The 21,606-nt window shown below is 43.4% G+C and overlaps 1 protein-coding gene across 1 annotated transcript in view; it reads left to right on the top strand.

Annotated features, from left to right (window-relative positions):
• Positions 1-21,606, top strand: part of SCARA5 (scavenger receptor class A member 5) — a 537,618-nt gene that overhangs the window by 387,065 nt on the left and 128,947 nt on the right. Inside the window, exon 7 of the mRNA XM_089653868.1 lies at positions 13,526-13,579. Within this exon, the coding sequence (XP_089509994.1) occupies positions 13,526-13,579 (54 nt within the window). The remainder of the gene's footprint in view (positions 1-13,525; positions 13,580-21,606) is intronic.

Below are 21,606 nucleotides of genomic sequence, written 5' to 3'. Positions count from 1 at the left end.
ACTTGTCCCTTTCCCAGGCCATGCTGGCGTATTTGGCCTCAAGCCAATCAAGGTAATCAGTGTTCCCCCGATGAAATGCCTAATTGTTACCTTGGGGAATTCCAGGGGTGGAGTATGAATTCAATATACAAGCAGATTCTGATATAGCCACAGTAGAGTGCAGCCAGCTGGAGGTATGCAAGTGCACATCTGGTATTTTGCTATTTTCAGGTGACTTTTATTTTTTAATCCCATTTATGATGGCTGTACTCAGAACTTTAAATGGGCCGTGATCCCGGAACTGTTGGAGCTCCTGATCCTGGCTGCACAGTACTGAGGTCACTGGGAGCAGCACCTAAAGGCTCCCAGTGGTCAGTAGCTGAGCATGAGATGTTAGTGACAGTTCTAAGGGAGCCAAATGGAGCAAGCCCTAGAACAAGATGGTGATGCATACTGCCACTTCAGTCCAGGGCGAACATGTCAAATTGTGCCCCCCCCAGCATTGTGTGTGAGCAAAAATCCCCTTCCCCCCAAAAAAATTGAACACTAATCTGCATGCTTTCTCTCACTACACATAAATTCCCCCTTCTCCAAGTACAAATCCACCTCCCTGCTGAAATCCCCCCTCTCACCACACATATTTGCCCCTCCATCCCCCCAGCTCAAATCCTCTCTCTACCAATATGCCCCCATCACAAATCCCTCCGAAAAAGTTTTTTTCCCCCTCCTAGCACAAATCCTCTGCCCTTCAAATGTTCCCTCTGAGCACAAATCCCCCATCCTAGCACAAATCCCCTCCTCCCCCAAAATTTACCCTCCTAGCACAAATACCCCCCAATCATCCCTACCCCCAAAAAGATATTCCCTTCTTAGCACAAATCACCTCCCCCCAACAATTTTACCTTTTCTAGCACAAACCCCCTAAAGCCCCTGTCCTAGCATAAATCCTCTTCCTTCATCCCTCCTTCCAACTCAAATCTCCCCAAATCACCACTCCTAACATATCTTCCCAAATTTCCCCTCCTAGAACAATTCTTACTCCCTGCTACTCCCAAATTCCCCATCCCAACACAAATCCCCTCCCCAAATTTCTTTGTGGTGCCCCCCACCTCACATTATACCATAGCACTCAGGGCAACCGCCCCTCCTACCCACCCTTCGTCCAAGCCCTGGCAATGCATATAGGTATAACGTTTTGGTAAAGGGGTTGAAATAGAAACTATAATGGGGGGAATGAAAGTGGCCAGTGGCGGTGAGGAGGAACAATAGTGCCCAACAAAGGGGGACATCAGGAAAGAAGAAAAATAGTACCCAGTGGGGGGGATGGGAGGAACAATAGTGCCCAATGGGGGGGTGGGGAGAATTAATAGTACCCATCGATGGGTGGAGGGTAACAATTGTGCCCATTAGGGGGTGAAAGGGGACAACTGTGCCAATCGGGTTGAGAAGGAACAATTATGGGACAAGCTGTACCCCCACTGCTGCCCCCTCTGCTACTAGTAATATGCAGGCTCTGTTGGGCAGGAGATCACTCAACCACACAAAGTATACATAGAGCTGCAGTCAGGTGATGAAACAAGCACTCCAGTTTAGTTCAGGAACTTATATAGTGCCATCAATTTACACAGCGCTTTACATATATATTGTACATTCACATCAGTCCCTAACCCTCAAGGGGCATACAATCTAAGGTCCCTAACTCACATTCATACATACACATACTAGGGCCAATTTAGACAGGATCCAATTAACCTACCAGCATGTCTTTGGAGTGTGGGAGGAAACCATAGTACCCAGAGGAAACCTACACAGGCACAGGGAGAACATGCAAACTCCAGGCAGGAGGTGCTGTGGCTGGGATTCGAACCAACAACCCTAGTATTGCCAGGCGGAAGTGCTAACCATTTAGCCACTGTGCTGCCCATTTTTCTGGGGTCTGGGACACAGCCTGGATCCACAAGACACTAGGATTGTGATAAAATCCCAGGACAGTCCTGTGGAATATGGGACAGTTGAAGACTATATATACACTGTACTGTATATGTATGTTTGTAGGAACCAGTAACAGCATTTCCTGTTGCATATCGACAATTCTAATCGATAAATCAACAATCGGCTAACTCTTCATCACCTGAATCCAGCTGATTTGTGTGCTTTACCATGATAAAAAGAATCAACAGAAATGATCAGGACTTCCAAGATAGGGTGAAATCCAAGTCTGTATTCTTCTAATTAAAAGCACTGCATTGCCAATGTACAATAACAGGGCATCCTATAGATAACATATTTCGGCAGGTCTTTATCAAATCCATTTTAAAACAAGCATGAAGCAAGATCTTTCACCTGTGTGAAATCCTGATACTATGACAACGCTAAGGCACTGCTTTACAATTAGTAGTGTTGTCAGGTGACACAGCAGCTCCTTCAGCAATTTCTTCAGTTGACTGTTGGGCTTATCAGGTCTGAGCTAAGCAGTGGAGCTGAGGTTTGAGTGTCCACCAACCTCTGAACTTTTGTCCTTTTTTTTATTCCAGTGAAATGTGGGTTGATCATTCCCTCTCCCAGCCCACCTTCTTTGTTATATGAGCACTGGGGTGGAAATAACTTATCCAGGAGCTCATTGTAAGAGTTAAAAAAACAAAAAACGTAAGATCAGATTTCAGCTATAGCTGAGTTCAGAGTATACCCAAGCTCATTTCTTCAAAGCAGTCCAATGGCCAACTGAACGGGCTAGAGATGAGTTCGGAGGATGCCCAAGCTCATTTCTGCTAAGCAGTCCAATGGCCAACTGAACGGGCTAGAGATGAGTTCGGAGGATGCCCAAGCTCATTTCTGCTAAACAGTCCAATGGCCAACTGAACGGGCTAGAGATGAGTTCGGAGGATGCCCAAGCTCATTTCTGCTAAGCAGTCCAATGGCCAACTGAACGGGCTAGAGATGAGTTCGGAGGATGCCCAAGCTCATATCTGCTAAGCAGTCCAATGGCCAACTGAACGGGCTAGAGATGAGTTCGGAGGATGCCCAAGCTCATTTCTGTTAAGCAGTCCAATGGCCAACTGAACGGGCTAGAGATGAGTTCGGAGGATGCCCAAGCTCATTTCTGCTAAGCAGTCCAATGGCCAACTGAACGGGCTAGAGATGAGTTCGGAGGATGCCCAAGCTCATTTCTGTTAAGCAGTCCAATGGCCAACTGAACGGGCTAGAGATGAGTTCGGAGGATGCCCAAGCTCATTTCTGCTAAGCAGTCCAATGGCCAACTGAACGGGCTAGAGATGAGTTCGGAGGATGCCCAAGCTCATATCTGCTAAGCAGTCCAATGGCCAACTGAACGGGCTAGAGATGAGTTCGGAGGATGCCCAAGCTCATTTCTGCTAAGCAGTCCAATGGCCAACTGAACGGGCTAGAGATGAGTTCGGAGGATGCCCAAGCTCATTTCTGCTAAGCAGTCCATTGACCAACTAAATGGGTTGGAGATAAGTTCTAAGGATGCCCAAGCTCATTTCTACTTAGCAGCCCAATGGTCAACTGAATGAGCTTACACGAAAGTCTGTACTATTGCTGCTAATTGTGAGGCAGTGACTTAGTGATGTTGGCCTGCAACTGAAAGTGCTGCTACTGGCAGGATCTTCAGGTAGGAAAGTTTTCAACACATTCACAAAAAACTATTAGCTTAGGAAAACTGTATAGAAAAAAAATATATAATAAAAACAATGCTGTGCCAACCTTACTAGAAACTGATTGCTTGTTGTTCCTGTACATATAGGCAGGGCCGTGGATAAGGGGGTACCACCACTCCTCCTGTACAGGGCCCAAGCCAGCAGGGGGGCCCAGGCAGCTGGGTGAATCAGATGTGGGCAGGGAGGGTGATTGGCACAGCGGGAAGGGGGGGGGGACGGAACCAATCCGTTGCATGGCTCTCTCTATAGCAGCTGAAAGCCAGCAGGAGGGAGAGGAGAACAAGCCAGCTTTGCAGAGAGCCATACGGAGGATTGGTTCCAGTAATTGTACCCCACTCACCGTACCCATCACCCCCCTTGTGCACCAAAAATTTCCCCCTGCTGCCTAGGCCCCCCTCTCTGCCCCCACTCCCACAGTGCTGCCAGCGTCCCTCCTCTCATTCCCATCGGCAGCTGCAAGCACACAATAGGATCTTTCAGGAGTGGGGGAAAGGTCCGGTAAATATGTCACATTTACCAGCCCCTTCCTTTCCTGAATGAACACAATGAGTGATTCTTACCTATCTTTCACTGTGTTCATTCATAACTGAAGCCTAGTAAACTGTGTTTTTTTTAGGGGGCCTGTCAGGTTGGCTATATGGGGCCCCATGGTTTCTAACAGCAGCCCTGCATATAGGAACTTACAAGTCTATCTGTGATAACACGCCAAAAATTATCATATTATGAATTCCTTTTCAATGCCATGAATAATAGTGTAACAAATTAATATATAAATAAACAATATAAGAAAAGTGTCAAAATCCAAGTGTCACTGTATAAACTTGCACCAAAACTGTGTCTCTCAGTAACAGGTAGGTATTAATGAATAAAGAGAAAAAAATATATAGTTCTCCACTTCTTGTATTCCACCTCTTGTGTTTTATTAGAATCATGCATAGTGATTCCTACCATTGTTCATCAATGCACTCACCTCAAATGGTGGACCTTCCAACCACCAGGTCATAAAACGCTCCCCCCCCCTTAGGGCTCCTTTATGATTCCACTTGGTTAAGGATTCAATAAAATTGCCTCCTCCTGTTGTCAATAAGATGGTATAAGCCACCTCCACATATATGGGTGTATGGACTTAAAATATCTATCTTTCTCCCTGCAGTGGGCTCATACAATAGAGGGGTACCCTACAGTGCAGTAAGTAGTTATAAACAAATGTATTAATTAAAATTACACTTACAGCAAGTACAGAAACAGGGACGGACTGACAACTCATGGGGCCCCGGGCAATAGGGGATCATGGGGCCCCTGTTTCCTTGCCCAAACTCAAAAAAGCCTATGAAAAAGGTACCAGGGGCATCTCATGGGGCCCCCTACTGACCCCGGGCCCTCGGGCAGTGCCCGAGTTTCCAAATGGTCAGTCCGCCCCCGTACAAAAAACAAATACATGCATTACAGACAGCGGGGTTGTGGCTCCGCTTCACACTCAGCCACACCTGGCTCTGCCCCACGCATATCATCATGATCACCTACTTTTTAACTCATCACATATAAGCTGGTCTGCATGTTGGTATTTACACATTGGACAGGCTATGTTTCAGGAATTTTCCTCAAATAAAATAGCTTTCATAAATACCAAGCCTTTGACATTGATTTAAAGCACTTGTGCAAGATGAAAGAAATCCTAAAAACATGACTTGTTAGGGGTCCTTGAGGACTGAGTTTGGAAACCACCAGTCTATGTACACTTTAAGAGAATCTCCCATAGGGCCTTTGAGCTTGTGATGATGGCACCATTTTGGCAACAGCTTGTAAAGCTTCTGAGATCATTCAGAATTTATTGACAGATGCATTTTTAGTGGGCTTTGCTCTGCCATATGGGAATGCACAACCTGTTCGAAACAAAGAAAAGTTTGTTGATGCAGGTTCTTTAGGAGTTCCTTGTATCAACTGCTGTCTTAATAATTGGTTGAATTTCCTGATCAAACGAGAGCTTGTTTACTTAGAAGTGGATACAAGATTTAGATGATCCACAATCTGATATGTCAAAAAGTTAGAGTTTTGCAGACCCAATTACAATACAGTGTACACGTAGACTGTACTGTAGAATCATCAGGAACGTTGCAGCCTTAGTAATGGTGGGAATGGAACATCTGTCCTAGAATTGTTCCTGTGAGGTATGACTCCTGACATGGATAAAGCTATTTATTAGCATTCCCTTGTTTATTGTTCATTGTGCTGTCTCCACATAAAATGTTACTGCTACAAAGTCTACATTGTTTATTTCCCTCCTCCACTACATGGATGACTTCCACAATAAAAAGAGCTGCAAATTTTTTTGCTGGGGCAGGGTCTATAAAATCATATATAATACCAGAAATGACTGAATCCTTCCAACCTCTCATAAAAAGGAGAAGAGCAAATGCTTGAAATGAAAACCCATTTGAAAAATATGGCCATACACCAGTAGAACTTCATTTGAACATTTTTTTTTCAAAACGTGTGTTTGATTTTAGTGGGGTCAAGTTGCCATTCGCTTTCAGCCGAGAAAATCCAAAGGAGCAGGATGGAAATTTTTTTCTTAAACGAACAAAATTCTAACTGTGAATGTGGTTTTTGTTCAGGAACATTATTGTTAGGCACAAAAGAAACCCGTTTAATATGTCTGGGAATCCATTCAAGTCTGGATGAAGTTTTAAGGACCTTTGAAAGAAATAATGGCAAGATCGAAAACAATTTTTCAGAATTTTATTACAAATGTTGATCGAAATTCTGCTGGTGCTTAGCCAGCTTTACTGATTAATTGCTAGAAGCTCCTATTTCAGCTAATGTGTGATAAAAGGTCAATGACAAAAAAAAAATATACAAATATAACCCCTGCTAAATATTCTATGGATACACTAAGATGTAAAGTGACCCTATCAATGCAAAGTCAACATAAATTTAAAGCCAATCTCTTATATCCATTATTATTTATTGCAGGGCTTCTGTTATTCCAAAGCCTTTTTTTGCCCCTACAGTAAAAAAAAAATGGTGGAAGATGATGTCATCATTTGGAAAAGCTTTTCTTGATGGGTGAGGTATTTTATTGTTGCCCTAGTGCAGGGGGTGTCCAAACTTTCTGAACAAGGGGCCAGGTTAATGTCCATCAGATTTTGGGGAGTAGAAAATGTCCTGCTGTCAGTGGAAGTAACAAATGCCATTATTGGTGTCAGTGGGAAGAAAAGTGCTCCATCATTTGGAGACCACTGCCCTAGTGTTTGTTGCTTGTGCCTAGATTAAGATGACCCTGTGCATTACTGTAGCATTGCATTTGCTATAATTCAGTTAAGCTCACCTTAATGAAGAATCCTGACATGCTATTAACATACACTACGTGCTCCAATGGTCAAATTACTGTATGGTTTTAGATGGCATACAGTAGGAGTCAGGGCCGACTGACCATTTGGAAACTCAGGTACTGCCCGAGGGCCTGGGGTCAGTAGGGGGCCCCATGAGATGCCCCTGGTACCTTTTTCATAGGCTTTATTGAGTTTGGGCAAGGACACAGGGGCCCCATGATCCCCTATTGCCCGGGGGCCCCATGAGTTGTCAGTCCGCCCCTGGTAGGAGTAGGAATGGTGCATGCTGGGTGGCTGTGAATTGCTGGGCAACTGTATTCAGGCCCATAAGAGGATCTCCTTCTTGGACATTAAGAGCAAATGAACACATTGGGCTCCACACTATGAACAGCCAGAGCTGCCCTACATTCGTCTATGAGTATTTGTGACCATGCAGTCATGAGATCATTTGTGAGGTCAGGTGCTGAATTAGAAGACCTGGCTTGCAACCAACTCTTCATTCCAAAGGTGTTCAATAGGATTGAGGTCAGGGCTCTGTGCAATCCACTCTTGTTCCTCCACATGATATCAAACCAATTCTTTGTGGAGATGACTGTACACAGGGCCATAGTGATGCTGAAACAGTAAAGGGCCTTCCTCAAACTATTACTACAAGGTTGGAAGAACACAATTGTCTTTGTATTAGTACCATTCACTGGAAACAACTGAATAAACTTGAATAATTTGGAGGCATGCCCTCATGCTTTTGAATATATAGTTAGGTGTGATGGCCAACTATCCACAAATTTGTGGCCATATAAGGTACGTCTACCAAGTAGTGTGTAGAACTGTCTCCAAAGAGTATTATTTAGAGCTCCATAACTCTGTTGCCCATTTAATAGAGTGGAGATCTGTGATGATCTGTGTGTGCCCTGTAGTTGGGCTATAATATTGAACTGGGCACTAGATAATAGTGTCGGTCACTTGTATTGCAGGCAAGTTGTATGTGTTGAATAATTACCTGTATAGGGGTCTACTGTCTCATCAGTGACTGTTCCACAAAGAGGGACTATCATATCTTCTTCTGTAAGAAAAACCCTGCTTCTAAATGAGCAGCACTATGCAGAAGTTATTTTGAGCTAATCACTGGGGTTGTGGTCAGAAGGTGAGAGCATTTGTGCTCTCCATGCCCTACTGCCTGAAGGAACCTATTATGAAAGTTCCTAATTGGCAAGATTTGACAAAGTGGCATCATGGCATGAGAGCACATACCATACTTGGAGCAGCAATGATGAGCATTAAATATGGCTGTCTGGCTTTTCATTTATATGTATGGCTTAAAAAAAAGATAATACATTTTCTTTATGGAGCTCTGGTAATGTCCGTGAAAGTTCTCTTAAATATTCCCTGCCTATTTATGTCCTTCATAAATCCAAGTCAATATAGCAGATGGTTCCGAGCAGTGGAACAAGTGCGCCAGTGAAACACGTGTCCTGTGGCTTTATCGAAGGATGTTCTCGTGACCTCGGAATCCCATGTGAGAAATTATCCTTTCCGCAGGAACGCCTGCTCCCCGTGAATATCCCCCCCCCACCACACTGTGTTATGTAACCAGATCCTTCTCAATGCGGTGATCAGGCTTTAAGCCTTGTCAAGATAATCATTGTTGATAGTACAAAAGAAATTTGTTTATGAACATTGTACAGTTCCACCCTTGTTTGGTGCCGGAATGTGGACAAATAGAGGCCCTGCTGATAGTATGGGCCTAGGGGGACTCGGAATACATCCAGAAACATTGGCTGCGTGTTATACAACTCTGATCCTTATCGGACTGCAAATTCCTTATGTTACAGTTACACACAACAGATATAACCTCTTTGTGCTAGAATGTTGCCTACGAAGTCAAACATTTTGAATAAAGAACTGGTAGGCAAGCATCCAAAAAAATTGAAGTGTGAGAACTGTTAGGGGAACTCTATTGTCTTTGTAGGTGACCGCACTATATGATGATGTAAATGTAGGTGACCAAACTAAATTTCAGAAAAATAGCAAGCAATCATGGAGGCAGGTTCAAAACATCCTAACTGGAATATGAAGGTGCCACAGTAATCCAGCTTTGGGTCACGTGGCCTTCAGCATTCATGTTAGGTCATGAAACCTGCAACAGATCTGCCTTGTGAGTTCAGAAACTTGCTCATACAGTATATTGTGACAGTGTCTCTGGAAAGGGCACCCCAGCCCACAAATACTTACCTTACTTTGCTCCCTTGCAGATTCTTGATTTGCCTTCAGCCAGCTCTTATTGGCCACCCAGTGGCAGCAATGACATAGATTCCTCAGTCATGTGACACTACTCAGGCCTAATGGTTTTCTGCTAGGCAACATTACAGGGGAGCAGGTTGCATACCTGGAAATTTCAGGTATCATTGATTGCAGAGACTCAAGATGTTGCAAAGTGTATGGAGATTGGAGATACCCTTTCCAGAGACACATTTAAAAAGAACCGCAGAAACGAGGCCCAAAAAAAAAGGCAGAGGGCAAAGAACTAGTCGCCAGTATTACCTCTTGACCTGAAGTTGATCGTTACCATATCATTGATTTACCATGCCTTGTTCTGGCACTGTGTCATTGGCTGGTGATCCTGTAATTGGTGCGGAAACAAGAGAGATGTAGGAAGGTATAAAGCAGAAGCAGGGAGATGATTGCATTGCAGGTTCCCAGATACATCTTCCTCTCCAACAAGGTGAACAGTGGTCAGCACAGTAGTGATATCACAAAATCTCATGAGGTTACCAGAGGCAGGAATGTCTTAAATCAGCGGCTCTCAATTCCATTAAGACCATGGCCTGATATAGTCTTCCAAAATAGTCCATTCCACATCAGCAAAAAAAAATGGTTTACATCAACATAATAAATATGGACAGACTTGTTGGTACTGTAGAAGATGAGGGTTTTGGAGGGGGCTGAGGTCTTTTCATGAGACTTGGGGCTTTGCAGGGGCACTGTGGGAGACTGAAGGGCACTGTGGGGACTAAGAGGCACTGTGGGAGGTTGGGAGGCACTGGGACACTGCTGGAGGTTGGGGGCATTGTAGGGGGCCAATCACACATGCAAAAAAATTAGACTTCCGGAGGTGTTCTGAACACAAAAATAGACTCTTATGTTGCTTAGTTGACAACAAAACAATGTTTGAATTCTGTGGTAGTTTTGGAAAATTACATATAGCCACAGAGTGAAATTAAAATGTAATTTTAATATGAAATCCATTTGCAAAATGATTTGCAGCATAATTATGTATGTTATATCACTTTTGGGGGGTGGGATAAAATTACATTTTGGGGTATGTCCAAGTCACAGAGTGATAAATTATGTTTTCAGTGTCATACTTTTATTCTATGTTGCTGCTTGTTAAGGTTCTTGGATCTCAAACTACATGGTGTCAATGTGATTGCACCCAAGCAACTGTGCCTAAATGACATGGTGAAAAATAACTTACTGCGGTTGTTCTGCTTTAGCTACTCATTGTATGCTACTTCACCTTCACAATTTCTGCAAGCTGGGAGATGATCTAGATGTCTTTGAGTGATATCACCCCTATCAGGGCATCCTGTGGGGAAGTTTGCCCAGTTTGGATATTTTACATTAATGAACTGTTGGTTTCCCAACACTGTGTTTTTCTACCAGCATGTCACGACTCCCTAGCATACCATCTGGGTTCCCAAGTATGCCATGAGCATTGGACCCAGTTTGCCCCATAAGAGCGTAATGAGTTGTCATGATGCAGACCGGTCCAGCTGCTAACACCTTAACAACTAATGATGCTATAGGGCCAGGACATGCATCTTTCATTGCTCTGGTGATAGTGGCTTGGTCACCACACAATGGCAGTGCATGATCTAGAACAGGGGGCATACAGACCTACCCCCAGCATTTAGGAGAAGACAGAAGTCTACCTCCTCCAGACCTCCTCCACTACTGCTGAAGCTAAAGGGTAGGGCTCTGATGTGAAAAGGGAACTGTGTGATTGGAGGGCTCTGTGTAGGGTGAAGGGGGAATCAGTATGTGTGGGGGGCTCTGTAATGGGTGGGCTGTGGGACGGGGAGAGGGCTCTGTGAATGGTGAGCCTTTGATCATTAGGGACAATTGTGATGTGGTAAAAAGAGCTCATATATAAGAGGCCTCCGATGTTTAGGGGGGCTCTGATCTAATGTAGAGCTTCTGACATGAAGAGGTGACTCTGATGTGAATTGGGGGGCTTCTAATGTGAAGGGGAGACCTCTGACATGGTGGAGGACCTCTGATGTGAAAGAGGGACTATGAAGTGATGGGGGGACCTCTGATTTTATGGGTAGAACTCTAATGTGCAGGGGGCCTTCTGATTTGAATTTACTTTCATCAAGGTGGTTGTGTGCATCATCCAGGTTCAATTTTTTTCCATTGATAAGTAACCTTTTTGTATTTTACATTTTAGATTGGGGTACCTCAAGATTTTGCATGTTTTTAAAGGATGCCATGACTGCTAAAAGTTTGAGAAACTCTGTCTGAACAGTATTTGCAACATGCATTCTCTCACAAAAAAAGTTTTTTCTAAGTTCTAAAGCAGGGTTCTCCAAACTTTATAAAACGAAAAAGGGCCAGTTCACCATCCTTCAAACTCTAGGAGGGCTGAACTGTGACCAGTAGGAGCAGAATATGGTATTATGGGGGAATAAATTTCCATTATTGGTATCAGTGGGAGGAATAGTGCCCCATCATTGGTGTCAATGGGCAGAATAGTGCCCCATCATTGGTGCCAGTAGGAGGAATAGTGCCCCTTCATTGGTATCAGTGGTAAGAATAGTGCCCCATCATTAGTGTCAGTAGAAGGAATAGTGCCCCATCACTGGTGTCAGTAGGAGGAATAATGTCTCATCATTGGTGTGAGTGGGAGGAATAGGGCCCTGTTGTCAGTGTCAGTGGCAGGAACTATACCCCACTGTTGCTGACAGTGGGCAGAATAAGGGCCCAAGGGCCAGATACAGTATATAGCCAAAGGTATTGGGACATCACTTTAAATCATTGGATTCAGGTGTTCCAATCACCTTCATGGCCACAGGTGTATAAAACCAAGCACCTAGGCATGCAGACTGTTTCTACAAACATTTGTGAAAGAATGGGTCGCTCTCAGGAGCTCAGTGAATTCAAGCGTGGTCCCGTGATAGGTTGTCACCTGTGCAATAAGTCCATCCGTGAAATGTCCTTGCTACTAAATATTCCATGGTCAACTGTTAGTGGTATTATAACAAAGTGGAAGCAACTGGGAACAACAGCAACTTAGCCACAAAGTGGTAGGCCACGTAACATGACAGAGCGGGGTCAGCGCATGTTGAAGCACACAGTGCGCAGAAATCGCCAACTGTCTGTAGAATCAATAGCTAAAGACCTCCAAACTTGGTGTGGCCTTCAGATTAGCACAACAGTGAGAGAGCTTCATGGAATTAGTTTCCATGGCCGAGCAGTTGCATCCAAGCCTTACATCACCATGCAGTGGTGTAAAACACACCACCACTGGGCAGTTGAGACGTGTTCTCTGGAGCGATGAATTATGCTTCTCTGTCTGGCAATCCGATGGATGTGTCTGGGTTTGGTGGTTGCCAGGAGAACGGTACTTGCCAGACTGCATTGTGCAAAGTGTAAAGTTAGGTGGAGGGATTATGGTATGCGTTTGTTTTTTAAGGGTTGGGCTTGACCCCCTAGTTCCAGTGAAGGGAACTCTAAAGGCATCAGCATACCAAGACATTTTAGACAATTTCATGCTGCCAATTTCGTGGGAACAGTTTGGGATGGTACCTTCCTGTTCCAACATGACTGCGCACCAGTGCACAAAGCAAGGTCCATAAAGACATGGATGAGTGAGTTTGGGGTGGAGGAACTTGACTGACCTGCACAGAGTCCTGACCTCAACCCCATAGAACACCTTTGGGATGAATTAGAGCGGAGACTGTGAGCCAGGCCTCCTGCCCCGACATCAGTGCCTGACCTGACAAATGTGCTTCTGGAAGAATGGTCAAACCTTCCCATAGATACCCTCCTAAACCTTGTGGACAGCCTTCCCAGAAGAGTTGAAGCTGTTATAGCTGCAAAGGGCGGGCCAACTCAATATTGAACCCTACGGACTAAGACTGGGATGCAATTAAAGTTCATGTACGTGTAAAGCCAGCCGTCCCAATACTTTTGGCAATATAGTGTATAAGCAGGCAAAAGGCCACATCCGGCCCCGGGCCGCAGTTTGGAGACCACTAATCTAAAGCATATAAAAAGAGACAGCCAAGTGGTCAGCTTTTTCATGCACATCCAAACACTGCACACAACCGACTTTACAGTTTGGCCAAATATCTCCATCTTTCTTAACGTTCTGGCCATTGAAAAAGATCTTCCTACCTTTTTTCATTTGACATAGCACAGCCCAACCCCATACTCCGTTTTTAAACAAATCCAAATCCAGCTTTAAGATAGTAAATGTTTGGTGTTGCCATACAAATGTTTTGTGTGATGTCTTACAGTATATTTATTTTACAGGTGACCGAGGACCAAAAGGAGAGAAAGGTGACAAAGGGGACAGAGGTGAATTAGGTAAGAGAATTTAAGCTGTTCTTTGTGTTCCTTTGTTCTTTAAGAGTGCCTAGATTATTTTGTCCTACCATTATCCAAAGGTTATTATGGCCAGTAATAAATGGTGTCACAGATAGCATGAACCCTGTGTTGTCACTGGTAGGTGAAGACCTCTCATGTCTTTCCAATTTTTACATGGCTTGGGACATAGATTTTTCTGTTACCTAGGCAGGGCTGGATATGTCTGGGTAATATGTAAATAACATATGCAGTACATCTCTGCAATGCATGTACATTTCCCCATGTTTTACTCATTTTAAAACACAGGAAATAAAGAAAAATACCCTGGGATCTGCCAGGAATCCAGTGATCTTCTAACTTCCTGTTTAGCTGACAACATAGTGCCTCTGCTGCACTGAAACCTCAACCAATGTTGTCAGCCCTGCCTGCTGGACTACAGAACTTCCCTTATTCCTCGCTCATCTCTGTCCCTCTCCACATACATGCATCGACTTCTTACCCAGAAAAAGCTTCTGCTACCTTGAATCCGAGGAGCCCGCTCACAGTTTGGGGTTGATTTACTAAAGACAAATAGACCTTGCAAGGAAAATAAAAAAAACATAATTTTTTTCCTTGGAGATGATTGAATGATGGAAGTCAGCAGAGCTTCCCCTCATTTACTAAGTTCTGAAGTACCTGCACTTTCAAAGTGCATAGTCTATTTGCCTTTAGTAAATCAACCCCACAGAATACAGAGATCAGAAACAAACAACACACAGAGTGCAGGGCTTAGGAGTAAGTAATGCACAGAAAGCAGGTGTCAGGAGTATGTAAAGCACAGATTGCATGAGTAAGTAATGCAAAGAGTGCGGAAGAACTGCACAGAATGCAGGGGTCAGGAGCAAGTAATACACATAGTGAAGGGGTCAGGAGTGAGTGACGCACAGAGGGTCAGGGCACAGGAGTAAGTGCCGCACAGAAGGCACAAGAGTGTCGCACAGGAGTAAGTAACACATGGAATGCAGGGTTCAAGAGTAAGTAACACACAGAGTGCAGGGGTCAGAATTAAGTGACACAAAGAATGCAAGGGTGCAGAGTACATAATGCACAGAGTGCACATTCAGGAGTAAGTAACAACAGAATACAGGGGTCAGGAGTAAGCAACACACAGAGTTCAGGGGTCAGGAGCAAGTAATGCACAAAGTGAAGGGGTCAGGGGTAAGTGACACACAGAGTGTTGGGGTACAGGAGTAAGTGACGCACAGAAGGCTGGAGTTCAGCAGTACATGAAGCACAGAGTACAAGGGTAAGGAGTAAGTGGAACACAGAATGCAGGGGTGCATAGTAAATAATGCACAGAGTGCAGAGCTCAGGAGTAAGTAAAACATGGAATGCAAGGGTCAGGAGTAAGTAACACAAAGAGTGCAGGGGTCAGAAGTAAGAGACACACAGAATACAAGGGTGCAGAGTAAATAATGCACAGAAAGCAGAATTCAGGAGTAAGTAAAACATGGAATGCAAGGGTCAGGAGTTAGTAACACACAGAGTGCAGGGGTCAGAAGTAAGTGACATACAGAATGCAAGGGTGCATAGTAAATAATGCACAGAATGCAGAACTCAGGAGTAAGTAACACATGGAATGCAAGGGTCAGGAGTAAGTAACACACAGAGTGCAGGGGTCAGAAGTAAGTGACACACAGAATGCAAGGGTGCAGAGTAAAAAATGCACAGAGTGCAGAACTCACTAGTAAGCAACACATAGAGTGCAGGGGTCAGGAGTAAGCAACACACAGAGTGTAGGGGTCAGAGGTAAGTAACGTACAGACTGCAGGGTCAGTTTCTGCTAATTAATCTATTTCTTAATTTTTTACTTTGTGCCTCCTAACTCCTCTGAGGTGAAAAAAAACAAAGAATTTTAACATGAGGCACACTCCTAGTTGTGTCAAATGCCTAGTAGCCCGCTGTGTGTTTTTGTTCCTTTTGCTGGCCTCTGAGTCTTGTAGTGATTAGAATTTGGCGGAAAAAACCACAGAGCGCGGCGGGGTACATCAGCATCTGACGTTCCTGGTGCAGAAGGTCTTTGAGTAAGCTTCATTCTTGAACCCAAGGGAGTTCGGAAGCAGTGAAGGATTGCTCTTCAATTTCAAAAAATGGTAAATAGAGTCATTTTAACCTGACAAATGAAAATTGAAAAAAAAAAAAAATTTCGTAAAAGTTTGACTTTAAATAGAAAGAATATGTTCGAAGCACATTCCCTTCAGTAAATAGACTGTTCAAAGTGAGACACCTGGTCCTTCAGCCGTATGGCGGCGGTACTTTGTTCCTTGGTAGCACGCGTCAGTAAAGTATGGAGTGAACGTGTGCATAGCTGTGGCCTAAGTCATGTAATCAGATCATGTAACTGTAGAGAGGTCGCCTCCCATGTGGACGCCTTTAACGGCTGCTTTTCTGCTCTCCTCTTTTATAGGTAAACAGAACCTCATTGTTGTCAGTGTAGAAGCCTCTTATGGGATAGAAACAGACGCTTAACCTTTCCGCAAGGAAAACAGTTCCAAAGCCCATGCATCTGTTTTCTCCCTAAGAATGTCTCATTTGTAAGCAATTTCCTGGTGCTTTTATAGGGCGGCCATGCTAGGAGAGGCCTTCCTATTCCCATTCCAACTATTATAAGAATGAAAGGATTGTCAGCTATGTCTGAGGGTCCTGTCTCTACCAGATCTCAGTGCACGGCCCCTGCTCTGTCTCATTTTAACACATGACGCCCAACTGGGCCAGGTAAGGAGAGGGATTGTGTACGGGCCCTGCTTGACATATCGAGAGCAGAACAGTGAAATAATTGAGATTGAAATTATTTCCATTGCCTGTTTTGCTCTGTTATGCCTTTATAGGCTTTTGAGGGGTCTGAGGTGCCCAGTGGGAACTCTTGCTGGAAGTTGGTGTACCATTGTTGGCTTGTTGACATGGCATTCTTCAACCCCCATGGCCATGAGCAACATTTGAACCAACCTACCTATCGAACCACATGGATACTTCCGAAGTCTAAAAATGTATTGGAATAAGAAAGGTAGTCAACACTAATGTAGCCCCACCTAGTGTACATAGTTTTAGAGAGTAGTTTAGAGGCTGGGTTTAGAGAGAGCGTTACCTCAGGATAGGCTGGAGGGCTCAATAGGTCAGTCCACTGGTAACTCCCCCTGCTCTAGAAGCTTGGAGAAGCTTCTAGAATCCAGTAGGCCGAGGTCCGATCTGCATATTTATGGGAATCTGAACAATCCTAGGCAGAGGGGCCTGGCAGTGTAGCAGACCAGCCCATAAATATGGCAGAGCCTGGTCATCAAGGGAGTCGGGTGGAAGATGGAGTGCTGAGAGGTGGTGCTGTGTTGCCTGGGAGGGGGCCCAGGAGAAGGGGGGGGGGGTCTGTCTCCAGTCTGTAGGCTGGAGACTGAAGGAGGAAAGAGGAGAGCTGAAAGAGGGAGCTCCAGTGCCCTGCAGTCCACCGGGGAAGGACAGCCTGCATTCCATGGAGAGGAACCAGCCCAGCAAAAGGCCTGAAAGCAGTTCTATCCACAGCTTCAGGACAAGGACAGTGTGAATACCTCTACACCCCATAGAAAGGAGAAATCTGCTGGATGCAAGTTCTTGGCAAGTCTTCAGTGGACAGTTCATAGCTTACCCAGTCCCGCGTCCTGGGATCAGATACCATAGCCAGGTGAGCTGGTATTTTGTACACTTAGGGGACTAAGAGCTCCTACTAGATGGGGGGACTTTGCTAAAAAAACCACTCAAGGGGACTCAGACCTCTCTCCAGCTACTGCTTTGTTAAAGACTGCCATGGTTCCGGCTGGAACACAGTCATTCCTCTGCCATTTTTATAGTATTTTGGAGAGGGAAATTGTTGAAAAATCTGCATCTAACTGAGCCTCTTTGCTGTGGAGAAGTCTTCTCCATGACTCTTGACCTTTGGGTTCCCTATTACACTGTGTTGCAGTAACGCATGGTACTTACCGCATGGCACTCTGTGAAGTGGCACAGTATGCCAACATTGTGCATCTTGGTTTGCTACCTTAGCCACTTGCCGACAGCAATACGTATATAAACATTGTGATTTGTAAGTGGTTTACCAAGTTTATGGCTGGAGATACGAGCCACAACCCCAGTGTCTTTTATTACTGCCGGCGGCCGGCTTTCCAATAAATGCGGTCCACTGGATTGCTTTCAGTAGCATAGCACCTCTCTCACCGGTGTTTCTCAGGCTTACCATTAAAATGATTGAGAAATGATCTGACGGCTGGTCACACAGGCAATGAGAGACTCTACCATCTCTGATCGCCTCTATGGCGTTGGAGGACCAGAGTGACGTCATGACGTTACTTCCGGTCCGGGGTGGATGTAAACTACACCCTGTTCCAAATTATTATGCAAATGATATTTTTCTAATTTACCTAAATAATTGATGTAAATATTAGTCAGCATAATTCTCATGTTATCAACTATTAAGAGTACAATTCACATTTTATTGAACAAACCTCCTAATGATAACAGGATTTTTTTTAAACATAAAACACTTCCAATGACTGTTCCAAATTATTCCGCACAGTAAGTTTCAAAACACTTTATAGGTTGTAAAGAACTGAAAATTGTCATTTGTTGTGTTTGCAGCATATTTACTGAAATCAAAAGCTATTTCAATCAAACTTTTAACAACATTTTAACTTTTTAAACATTTGAACCGGTCACGTTACTTTGTAACATAGGACCCCTTATTTGATAGCAGCTTCACAAGTCTTGCATCCATTGAACTTGTGAGTTTTTGGACAGTTTCTGCTTGAATTTGTTTGCAAGATGTCAGAATAGCCTCCCAGAGCTGCTGTTTGGATGTAAACTGCCTCCCACCCTCATAGATCTTTTGCTTGAGGATGCTCCAAAGGTTCTCAATAGGATTGAGGTCAGGGGAGGATGGAGGCCACACCATGACTTTCTCTCCTTTTATCCCCATAGCAGCCATTGATGCAGAGGTATTCTTTGCAGCATGAGATGGTGCATTGTCATGCATGAAGATGATTTTATTACGGAAAGCATAATTCTTCCTTCTGTACCGGGGAAGAAAGTGGTCAGTCATAAACTCCACATACTTTGCAGAGGTCATCTTTACACCTTCGGGGACCCTAAAAGGGCCGACCAGCTCTGTTCCCATGATTCCAGCCCAAAACATGACTCCACCACCGCCTTGCTGATGTCGCAGCCTTGTTGGAACAGGGTGGCCGTCCACCAACCATCCACTACTCCATCCATCTGGACCATCCAGGGTTGTACGGCACTCATCAGTGAATAGGACTGTTTGAAAATTAGTCTTCATATATTTTTCTGCCCAATGCAGCCGTTTCTGCTTGTGAGCATTGGTTAGTGGTGGCCGAATAGAAGGTTTATGCACAGTTGCAAGACTCTGGAGGACTCTACACCTTGATGTCCGTGGGACTCCAGAGGCACCAGCAGCTTCAAATATCTGTTTGCTGCAATGTAATGGGATTTTAGCAGCTGCTCTCTTGATCCGATGCATGGATCTGGCAGAAATCTTCCTCAATGTGCCTTTATCTGCACAAACCCATCTGTGCTCTGAATCAGCCACAAATCTCGTAATAGTGCGATGATCACGCTTAGGTTTTCGTGAAATATCTAATGTTTTCATACCTCGTCCAAGGCAGCGAACTATTTCACTCTTTTCGGCAGCAGAGAGATCCTTTTTCTTCCCCATATTGTTTGAAAATGGTGCTCTGCTTAATAATGTGGAACACCCTCCTTTAGTAGTCTTTCCTTAAATTGGGCTCTCCGGCCAATCTAATTATCACAGGTGTCCGAGATTGTTTTCAGTGATCAAAAGAGCCCTGACACACAATGCCATCCATGAGTTACACTGAAAAACAAAATATTTCATCTTTGTGACACTTAAATAGAATTTGCATAATAATTTGGAACAGGGTGTATGTTTTTTGCTGTTTTTTCAAGCAAAAGATCCAAACATTTTTGTTTTAACCTCTTCACGCTGGCCAAACATCTATTAAAAAAGGACATATGTGCCGAGAGCGCACGCCCTGCGCTTCTAGCTCACATGTCCAGTACTCGCGGAAAGGTCCCGATCTCCTCTTTCGATTGGTTGTCACATGATCCTAAACCCCGCCCCGCCTCCCGGCTTCTGAAACTCTTAAAGGGCCGGGAGGCGCCAGCGTGATGGGGTTAATCCTTTGCTTTTAAAGGTAACGGAGAGATCTGGGGTCTTTTTGACCTCAGATCTCTCCTTAAAGAGGACCTGTCATGCTTATTTCTATTACAAGGGATGTTTATATTCCTTGTAATAGGAATAAAAGTGATAAAAAAAAAACTAAAGAGACAGTATAAAATTAAAAATAAAATAAGAAGAAAAAATTTAAAGCAGCCCCTTCCCTCCATGCTTGCGTGCAGAAGTGAACGCATATGTAAGTAGTGCACGCATATGTAAACATGTTCGCAGCACACATGTGAGGTATCGCCGAGAACATTAGATCGAGAGCAATAATTCTGGCGCTAGATCCCCTCTGTAACTCTAAACAGGTAACCTGTAAACATTTTTTAAAGTGTTGCCTATGGAGATTTTTAAGTATCGTAGTTTGTCGCCATTCAACGAGCATGCGCAATTTGACATGTCAACGAACATGACATGTTAGGTATCTATTTACTAGCCATAACATTCTCTTTCATATTTTACAAACAAATTGGGGTATATATATATATATATATATATATATATACTGTATATATATATTGTGGGGTTTTTTAATTTATTAAAGTGTATTTTTTCCAGAAAAATTGCGCTTGAAAAATTGCTGCTCAAATACCATGTGACATAATAAATTGCAACAATCACCATTTCATTCTCTAGGATCTTTATGATAAAAAAAATATATAATGTTTGGGGGGGGGGTAAGTAATTTTCTACTAAAAATACAGATTTAATCTTGTAAACAAAACTTGCCAGAAAATGCTTGGGTCTTCACCCAAACCCTCTAAAGCCCTGGTGCCCAACCTTTGGCCCAGGGGCCACCTTTGGTATATGATGTGTGGCCCTTGGACCTCAGCAGTCTGTAGTGGGAACATTGATTGGGGTAATAGTATTGATCTCTACTAGCCTCATGTAACATGTTCCCAGTTTCATATTGTCTTCTGCAGCCACCCCCAGCCAAAAATGTATCCTGTGCACACTCTCCGATCTTCATCCCCTCTATTAGGTCTGCAGTCTCTGACAGTCCTCCAAGCATTGCATTTATTGATCGTTATGTGCAGCCCTTTGGTGATGTCAGGGGCCACATTTGAGGCCCTCTTTAGCTCATAAGTTGACAACCACTGCTGTAAAGCAGCAAAAAAAAAAGAATAGTTTAAGCTATTCCAGGGTTATGATAAAATGCATACCATTTGTTTCGTATATTCAGTATTTTTTAATAGATTTTTTAAACGATTCGAAATTCGAATTTCGGAAGATGGCAATATTCTTTCTATTTCATTCTATACTATACTATTTAAATTTTGAATTTCCAGTTTCAGAAGATGGGCATATTCTTGTTTTTCTTTTTTTTCTTTCTATTTTATTCTATTTGCATTTTGAATTTTGGAAGATGGCTATATTCTTTCTATTCTATTCTATTCTGTTTGAATTTCAGAAGAGAGCTATATTCTATTTCATTCTATTCTAATCTATTTTCTTATTTTCCATTCTGTTGTCTTCTATTCTTTTCTGTTCTATTCATTTTTTCTATTCTATTTTATTCTGTTCTTTTCTATTCTATTTTATTCCATTCCTTTCCCTCTATTTTATTCTATTGGAAATTCAAATTCAAAATTTAATTTAAGAAAATGGCTATATTCTTTCTATTTTATTCTATTCAAAATTTGAATTTCAGAAGACGACTATATTATATTTTATTCAAATTTTTTCAAAGTTGGAATTTTGAAAATCGGATTTCAGAAGACGGCTATATTCTTTCTATTTTAATCTATTCTATGATATTCTATTCTATTTT

Source organism: Staurois parvus, unplaced genomic scaffold, assembly GCF_062004578.1.
Source record: "Staurois parvus isolate SC_StPar_1 unplaced genomic scaffold, SC_StPar_1.0 ptg000723l, whole genome shotgun sequence".
Lineage (NCBI taxonomy): Eukaryota > Metazoa > Chordata > Amphibia > Anura > Ranidae > Staurois > Staurois parvus.
The sequence above is the reverse complement of the archived record's forward strand: the minus strand, read 5'-3'. Positions and strand labels throughout refer to the sequence as shown.